Source organism: Helianthus annuus, chromosome 2 (genome assembly GCF_002127325.2).
Source record: "Helianthus annuus cultivar XRQ/B chromosome 2, HanXRQr2.0-SUNRISE, whole genome shotgun sequence".
NCBI lineage: Eukaryota > Viridiplantae > Streptophyta > Magnoliopsida > Asterales > Asteraceae > Helianthus > Helianthus annuus.
Window position 1 is genome coordinate 137,198,497 of NC_035434.2, and position 9,903 is coordinate 137,208,399.

The 9,903-nt window shown below is 38.3% G+C and overlaps 1 protein-coding gene across 1 annotated transcript; it reads left to right on the forward strand.

Moving 5' to 3' along the window:
• Positions 1 to 898: 898 nt before the first annotated feature.
• Positions 899 to 8,936, forward strand: LOC110896700 (DELLA protein GAIP-like). The gene is made up of 2 exons (XM_022143886.1): positions 899 to 1,541; positions 8,914 to 8,936. The coding sequence occupies exons 1-2, from the start codon at positions 899 to 901 to the stop codon at positions 8,934 to 8,936; spliced, it is 666 nt and encodes a 221-aa protein (XP_021999578.1).
• Positions 8,937 to 9,903: the final 967 nt, after the last annotated feature.

Consider the following 9,903-nt stretch of genomic DNA (forward strand, 5'->3'; position numbering starts at 1 on the left):
TGTCACTTGTGAGCCTATACGAGCGCGCCACACAGTCGCGCCGTATTGGCTCACTCTGGTGCCCCGCGCACGACACAGCAGGACCCATGCACCATGCGCGCAACCGCGCGCCTCCGTGCCATGTGTACTCGCGTGCGCATGCCCATGACTGCCACGTCATGCGCCGCATCACCTACCACTTGGTCCTTACAACCCTTGTGCTCCACCACGCGCGCGCGGTCTAAAATGCAAAGGCGGCTCGCGGCGATGCGAGCGTGCGAAGTGCAAAGTGCGCCATCAAAGCGTGCGAGTGCGAGTTAGGGTGCTCCGCACCCTTCGCGAGGACACTTGTGTGTGTTTCCATGAAACAATAAGGATGGAGAGATCCTACTTAAATACCCCTTTAAGTTCCATCTCTCATCCTATGTGGGACAAAGTGCCACTTTCCCACTTATTTCAGCATTCAAGTTTCAAACACCAAACTTTAAGCATCGATATCTCATTCATCTTACTCCGTTTTGGACGTGGTTTAGTTCGTTGCGAAGCTATTCCAACGTAGAACACAAACCCACAAATAAATATGTAAAACCCGCTCATTTTATTATATTTATTTTTAGTCCAAAATTAGGACAAAATCATTTTCCTAATAAAATTTCCAACAAAGATGATAGACAATTAACTTGTATGTTTTCTCTTGTCTTCATACGATTTATAAGTTTTTCTGGTTGCATAAACCTTTGATTCCCCAAAATCATGGAGAAACCGAACGAAAGCCGCAACTACTCGAAGGGAGATGCTGCGAATCAAGAAATCGAAAAGCTACATCCATTATTCGAAGAAGATGATCTGAGTGATCGGTTTTCATCTTCAAAAGAAATATGATCATCAGTTGGATGCCTTGTTTCTTGACACCAAAGACATGGAGTCTCAATATTTCAATCTTATTAAACCAAGAGCGCGGAATCAGGACCGCTTGGCTAGCTCAGAAGTGAGTGATGAGCGTAAGTTATCAACCGAAGAGGTTATTCGGTTAGGTGGAGAACGGTTCATACAATCGCGTTCATTGACTCCCACAAACGATATGTCGAAGTCGACCTATCCATACGTGGGTTCATCTGCGGGCCTTTCGGATCAAGAGCTCAAAGATGTTCAACTCATTGAAAATATTCTACTTTCTTCAGAGAAAGTCGCCCAACAAGAATTTGATCAATCGTGCAAGCTTCTCGACTTGTGCGATGCGTTGTCTTCGAGCTCAGGAAACCCGATTCAAAGAATCGTGTATTACTTTTCGAAAGCGCTACGAGAGAAGATCGATAAAGAAACTGGGAGAATTAGCTCATTCACCGGGTCAGGAAAGAAAAATGAACATGACATGCAAGGGAGAATAATGAACATGACTGTACTTTCGATTTATCAAAAGTTGCCGTTTTATCAAGTAGGTCGCTTTTCGGCCATGCAGGCTTTGGTGGACCATGTATCCGGGGCTAAAAGAGTGCATGTAGTCGACCTCACGATTAGACAAGGCGTACATATTATAGTTCTTATGCAAGCACTTGCAACTTGTAGGACCGGTTTCGACCTGAATGAGTCGTTCTGGAGAGCTCTCGTACGTTTCAGAGGCGGAAACTAAGAAACGCACTAGAAAAAACAGCTTGAACTACACTTAAACCTCTTGTATATTCATTTAACAATGTTTACAGTGAGAGGAAATACCGGCAGCACTTCGGTATCAATATGACCAACCGTTACAAATGACAACAATATGACAGCTATTTATAGTACAAAACTCATCGTTTGAAACCTCTCAAACGGACAACATTCAAACTGGAACCTTCAAACGAAAGGCCTTCAAACGGCCAAGAATTTCAAACGATCACTATTACAAATGGAATCTTTCATTCAAACGATTAACATCTTCTCAAACGATTGGACCTTTAATATTTAGTCAACTTCTTCAAATGGTCAATATTTCAATCAACCTCCCTTCATATGATTGGACCATCAAAAGGAATCACCTCATTGGACCATCAAATGGTAAATTATCATTGGACCTTCATATCTTTTGTGTCTTATATGTGATGATGTAATGGATGGTGTCATCATTGTGATGTCATCATCAAAGATGATGACATAATGTTTGATCCAAAACCGCAACGAACCCGAGACTCGATATTAAGACGAAGACGACAGATGACTGCACCAACAGACTCCCCCTCAGATGTTGACGAGTCTTAAGTGTCGAGTCTTCAACGACTTCAGTCTTTTTCACAGTGTAAGCATCTTCAAATCTTTCTCTTCTCTTTTCATCATCATCAACAGACTCCCCACGAACAATCTCTACTCGGATGTCTTCAGGCTCCCCCTTTCGATATGCTGGGATCGCAGTCTGGCATGTTGTAATCACAAAGTCTTCAGGTATCGGAACCTGGTTTTCTAACACTTCGAAACCTGCACATCCTCTACCCAAAAATAAATTTTCTGATGATAACATGTAAAAATCTAATGAATCACTCGCTGAAATTTTACAATCAAAGATAATGTTACAATGTTAATCTTTGAAGAACCACTTGAAAATATATCATTTTTATTTTCAAAACAACACACTCTCCCAAACCATCTGTTCATCATGTTTAGCACCCGGTATTTTGAACATCAACTTTTCAATATCAGTTGTCGAAAATCCTTTTGTATTTTTCAAAAATTTATGCTAAAACACACTGAAAATCTTTTTGGATTTTTGACATAAGAGAAATAGAATGCTGTAAAGAAATATTTACAAACATTATTTTTGTGAGTTTGTGTAAGAGGATCATATCAGCTTATGAGATAAATCACCAACACCGTTAAGCTTTGATTTCATTTTAAGTTCTAAACAATTTACCTAGATTGTCAGTATACTGGTCCACTTAAATTTTCACACAAAGTTCAACTGATCCGAGATACGATATTAATGTCTTAAGCACTTAAACTTATCCGTGTTTCCCACTACTTGAATATACTCCCGTATCCAGATCCCAATATTCAGTCTTACAGGTGAGTATACCACAGCTGATATCTGTAAGGGGTTAGGTGCGAAACCGTGAGAGCTCAGGTCAGAACTTCCGTTCAGCAGAGAGATGACGGCTCGACTTTTGGTGGGTCCCCTTTAGAGGATCTTTTTTTACAACAGCAATGACTATCAATTTTATTGTTTCATCGATTTGTTGAGGGCAGCGCTTTTTCAAGCATTTGCAGAAAGTATTATCCGGGGACTAGGTCAGTACTTCCATACAACAGAAATCCCGGGATAATACCCCAGATATCACTGAGCATACAGACCTAATATCTCAGATTAAGGGACCTTTCACACAAGATTTCAGGGGTTACCTATATATCCAAGTTTGTGTTAACCCACAGAACAAGCAAGTTTGAATTTTAAGTTTATATCTCGTCACAGTTTATTAAATGTGTAAAAATCTACTGGCACATCCGCAGTAAATTGTTTATTACTTTTAAACTTTCCAATTCTTTAGCATGTTGTGATAGTCCACTGATGTACTATCATTTCCTCTTTTTCACAACAAACTCATTTTGGTTTTTATCATGTTTTTGTCTTTTTCAAATTTTCTAATGTTTTTGGATTTTCTGAAATTTTCTACTCCCCCTAAAATGCAAACACATTAACGAAAATTGAAAACAAACTGTACAGAAACATGACAACCGATATCAAATCGCATCAATTCGCAATTCACTTTGGCATAAACAATCAGAACTCCCCCTATCAACAAACTATTTTCTCATTTAGATTTCAAAACACTTCAGTTTGTTTTAATCAAAATGATTTTTCCGGAAAATAAGTTTGGTTGATTTTACCACTTGTAGGTATATCAATACTAAGTTCGGGGATGTGGTTCATCATCTTGTCTCTCAATTACTTGTAGGAAAATGCAAGTACAAATTAATGTCCTTGATTTACCATATACACAAGTTATGCACAATCAAATCTTCTAACTACTTGTAAACAAACATAAACAAACCTTTTTTACCGTTTGCATGATTGACATTACCATAGTAAATTCCTCAAGAAAGATGCCGATACCTGCTCCTCGCTTACCAACCTGGAAGCTCCGGCATAGTCCTTTAACCTGTAAAATTTTAACAATTTCAAACACTTCCAAATCATCCTAATTAAACATAAAAGATGCTGATTCCTGATCCACGATTACCATCTTGGGATCTCCTGCAAGTCCGGTGTTTTATTCAAACATAATGTCCACCCAAGCCTCACCAGCCTTGGGTGACTTTGGAACACATCTGTCCCACCAACATTTTGATTTATAAAACTCTTTAGCACCCTTTACCTTCTTATCAACCATCTTCCCAAAAATATGTTTGACTTTCCCATTGAAAGCCTTCTCAACATCAAATTCTCCTTTATCAGCAAAGAATTGATTGATCTCTACCTTTCCAACTTTCTTCATCAAATTTTTTTTGACAATGCCGGAAAATTTTCATCATTCACCACTGGAACGGAATTCACAATCTTTTTATCAACCAATGACTCCTCTGATTTTATTGAATCAGATTCATTGTCAGAATTACTCTCAGATTTAACAACCCATTTTTGATTACTTAAATCACCTCTTCTTTTGTAAAACCCTTTTGAACTTTCTCCTTACTCAGAAGTAGAATTTTCAAACTTTTTAACAATTTTTACAGATTGTTCTTTCTTATCAACACAAGTCTTTCTCAAAACACAGTTAGAAGAAACTCCCTGTTTTTGGTAGTTGGTCTTGGGACAATTCCAAGCTATGTGTCCAACTTCTTGGCATTTGAAACAGGTTCTTCTGTCAACTCTCGAAGCAAACTTCCTCACATTCTTCTTTACTTCAGCAAGAAACTATTGATTCGACTGCTTCCAGAACGGTTTCTTCTGTTCATCCTCTGAACTTCCTCTTGAAACAAATTTTGTTTTTGGTTTATAAGTTTTCTGATTTTTATAATTTTCTGAATAATTGAAACCAAGACCTTTCTTTTTGAGATTACCATTATGGTTTGGTTTCTTTCGATAACCTGAACCATAACCGTAATCCTTTTTCTTGTTCAATCTCTGTTGAACTCTTGAAGTGTACTTTTTAGGTTTTGCAGAAAGATTTAAATCTTTTATTTCAGAAATATTAATTTCTGTTAATTTGAAAACCTGTTTGATCATTTCAGTTTTAACACTTCTTATTGGGAATTCCTCATCAGAATATAATTTGTCTGAATCATTCAATGTATATGCTACTTTGATTGATCCGTCATTCAAATTAGATTTTGATAACAGGAATTCTTTATTGTAAACCCTCTTAACCGGCGAACTCGGACTCTTTTCTGACGAACTCGAACTTTCAGACTTAGACTCCGGTTTTAACTCTTCATCCGTATCCAACACCTGATCGACAACTCTTTTAACTAATTCAGACTCATGATCAGTGTCAGACGCTGTGAATGTGACATCAATATTGTCTGGTAATTCATCAGTGATTTCAGACTTTAATTTGATGTTTAGAGCCTTGTCTACTTGTTCCTCATTTGGTTTCCTGGGGGAATAACTCTCAAAGATAGGAGGCGGACATCTGTTATACTTGACACTTGGTTTCTTACCAGTATCTTCTTCTTTTTCTTTCTTCTTGAACGTTTTAAGACCTGCAACAGTAGGATAAACACGATCAATCAGATAATCACATGTAGTATAACTCAAAAGTAATCGGTTAATCCTTTCACTCTCAATTCTCTCAAGTTCCAACTCCTTCTTCAAGTTAGCACAGTCTTCAATATAGTCGTTGATGACGCTTTGCTTTGTCATTAAAGTTGCACTCATCTTGTCATTTGCCTTTTCAATTTCTGCATTCGTTCTTTTTAAACTGTCAACTGTCCTGTTCAGTACATCGTATGACTCTTTAACATACTTCACATCAGACAGTAAATCTTCCTTCATTTTCTCCAACTCAGTAATCTTTTTGTCTTTCTCATCACACTCTTTGCAAGATTCTGAACATTTCTCACAAGGCTTAATAACTTCAACTACCTTTTCAACTATCTTTTCGACTACGACAGTCTTTTCAACTTCAACAAGTTTCTCGACTTCGACAATCTTTTCTATTTCGACAATCTTTTCAACAATTTTCTCAACTTCCACGAGTTTCTCGACTTCGACAATTTTCTCCACTACTTTCTCTACTTCAACAATCTTCTCTATTGCAATCTCAGCAGTTGCTTCATCTTTTGCTTCTACAGCTTCAGTCTTCGCCTTTTCATCAGCGAGTAACTTTGCTGCTTCTAGCTCTTTCTGCAATCGAGCAATCTTCTTCTGATTCAGCATCTCAACTTTATCTGCATAGAAAAAATTAAAACTGTCAGGATCAATGCTTTTTCGACATTTGTTAAGATACTCTTCCTCATCATCCGTATCAACATCACTTCCAAGATCTGGAAATATTGGAATCCTTTTCTGACACTCCTCATTTTGATCCAGAATCCTTGTAACTAATGCCACATCTGGTTTAGTTCCACTGGGTATATACTTATCCCAGCTAAACCCCTGTGCAACAAACTCATCACTTTGGTCTATTATCCCATAATAAGCTTTCCTATTGGCTTCTTCAATCATTTTCCCATTAGCAGTTTGCGGTTCCTTTTGTTGAGGTTTTTGATCGATTTGATGAAAGATTGATTTCTGATAATAATTGCTCTTTTCCTGACTACCAGTTGACTCTTGGTTCTTACATTCCCGTTTAAAGTGACCTTTTCCTTTACATCGGAAACAGGTAACCTTTGACTTGTCAAAACCAAGTGGAGAAGCAGCCATTCCTCGGAACTCGTCTCTGCCAGTAATCTGTTGAAATTTTTCAGCTCTCCTGCAGGCACTAGCTAAGCACCACTTCACATCCATCAGTTCAAGCTCTTCTGCATCTATTTGGTCGTAATCTTCCTTTGTGAGCATCGGATTACCAATTCTGCCAGCAATCAAACTTTCATATGACTCTAACATGGCGACAAGAGATGCCATGTGTTGCTTTGCCACCTCAGGAGAAAGATTTTGACCATTCTGGATGTTCAGTGTCACATTGCACTGCAGATTTGTAGAATTTTGCTTTTGAGAGCTAGGTGTGTTACTGTTTGGATCAAAGCTTGAGAATGATGAAGTAGATCCACCACTTTGAGTTGTAGTACTTGCATTTGGACTTGCAGAACCATCAGCACTGAATGCAGTACTAATCTTTGGACTTTGACTGGGAGTGGTCTCAAACTTGTTCCCTCGATAGTACAGACTGTCGTCTTGCTTTGCATTTGGATTTGTCATGATAGCTGTCTTTTGAATATCCAGCTCCTGCTCTTCGATTTTCTGAATAAACTGAGCCAAATTCATACTCTCGGATTTTCTCATAAGTTTCACAACCATCAAATATGTTCCCCACTTATGCTGTGGTAACGCCTCAGCTAGTTTATCTACCCACTCATCGTCCTCTTTCTTTATATCCAACCTACCCATTTCCAATACCAGATGACAATACCTATCAATGGTTTGTTTCGTTGTTTCATGATCGAAAGCTGTAAACATATCAAATGATTTTTTCAATAATGCCTTCTTGTTTTTGATCATATCAGCACTCCCACTGAATTTCTGAATCAAAGCTTCCCAGATGGATCTAGCTGTTCCGTTATGTTGAAGTAAGACAAAAATGTCTTCTTTAACTGCTTGCTGAAGAATGCTGATCATCATCTTCTCACTAGTGTACTTCAACTTATCAGCTTCAGTAAAATCATTGAAACCTTTTTCCAAACCACGTTCATTCTTTGGTTTCTCGTAATCTTTCAGTAAAGAACACCATGCTTCGAATCTGTAAGCTTGAACCCAATTCTCGGATCGGTTTTTCCAACCCTGAAAATCTTCAATGTACATGAGTTTCGGTGGTTTTTGATGAGTTCCCGTCTCATTCTCATTATACAACGCTTCAGCAGTGGTTACAGGGGCAACGGGTGTCGCGAACGCATTATAGAACTCTTCAGCCATGTTTCAAAGCTCAGATGATGCTTCGGGAAATACCTGAAAACACACAAATAAAACACAATCAGTTTAGAAACTTATCAATTAATGGAAACGAACTGATACTCGAACTGATGACTATTCTGTGCGGACTGAAGGTTGACACACTGTGCGGATAGCTATGACTTGGATCAAATACAAATAGCTTGACCCTTTTTTGTGTAGACTTACCGACTTTCAAATTTCTGATTTGGGCTGAAGATGATGATGAAACTTGGGCTGATGACTAACAAATGAAATCTGCCAACTTTGAACACATATAATGTCACTTGGGTTTAGAAAGATTTAGGCCGACAAAAGACTTGGGCCTCAAATTCCATTAAACTAACTAATAATTGGGACAAACTTCTGAGTGGATCGAGAATGTTTTAATAAGCCGAATTTTTGATTGTTCAACACAAACAAAATATTTTGATTGGACCTTGAATTTGAATCACATGGGCTGAACACATGTAACAATCTAAAAATATTCACACTCAAATATCACACAAACCGAGTACATTGAATCAGAGAACATGCAGCCGACAACAAACTGATTTAAAAACCTTTGATAGGGCCTCTCAATACAACTTTAAGCTTTCATTGGACCTTTTAATCCACTAAATCAAAAGAGATTATAATTCTCATTTAATTATGAAAGTGGCTGACAATATGATGGTGAACAAATATATGGATTGGGCCGTCATTTTTTAAACATGTGATAGGGCCACCAAACATTAAATGTTTAACAATTTGTTTGTAACATTGGGCCGCACACATTAGTTGGCGGCAACTTTTTAACATTCAACCTATTTAGACAACATGGACCTCTTCACTGTGATTGGGCGAACTAATCTTGTAAAATGATTTGCTGTTTGACATTATAGTGGGCGGCAACTATTATGATTAGGCAATTGACATATAGTGGACAAAAAAAAAAACATTATCTAGGGCGGCAACATTCAACCTAATAACTTTTTTTTTTTTTTTTTTTGAAAATTAAACTTCATTAAAACAGCCTCCGACCCAAAAGGGCAAAAGGCCAAACACAACACAGCACCCCGACCCAAACGGGCAAAGGGCAAAGAAATTACAACATATACATCGGGTATTTACACCACTCCGACCATCTAATATACTTACAAGTAGTTCTATTTTTAACCCAAGCAAAACTTCTAGATTTTAACTCCCCAATAATGTCATGCGGACTGCATCTTTTCTGATTAAACACCACTTCATTTCTTTCTTTCCATATGCACCAAGATGTTATCAAAGCCAACCCATAGATAATCTTCTCCTCCTTCTTACTACGCTTCATGAATTTGTGGATATCTAAAATATCTTTAAATTCAAAAAGATAGAGAGGCGGGATGTTGCACCACTCGCTGAATGCCGACCATACCCTTAGAGTAACCGAACAAGCAGTGAACAAATGTTCGACCGATTCCTCGGCTTCCTCGCAGAATGGGCACATAGATGAAGATATGTCCACATTCCTACTTTTTAAATTTATTCTAGTAGGAAGCCTATCCAAATTGCCTCTCCAATTCATTATATTGCACTTAATAGGAACCCATTTGCACCAAACAAAATTTGGGGGATGACATGGACCTCTATCCATTATCAACGCTGATTTTACCGTCTTCACCGAGAAACCGTTCTGACTATCACCACTCCAAATCCAAGCATCCTTACCAGAGGAGAGCCTCACCAAACTAAGCACCTCGTAACATTCCTTCCATTCCTTGAGCTCCTCTTCCGACTCAGGCTGCCTAGACCACTGCCATTTGAACACTCCGTTACCTCTTTCAGTTTCCATTCTCTCTGCCACCCTGCACGATTTAAACAACTCCAAACAAAAAAGATGGGGCCACCTC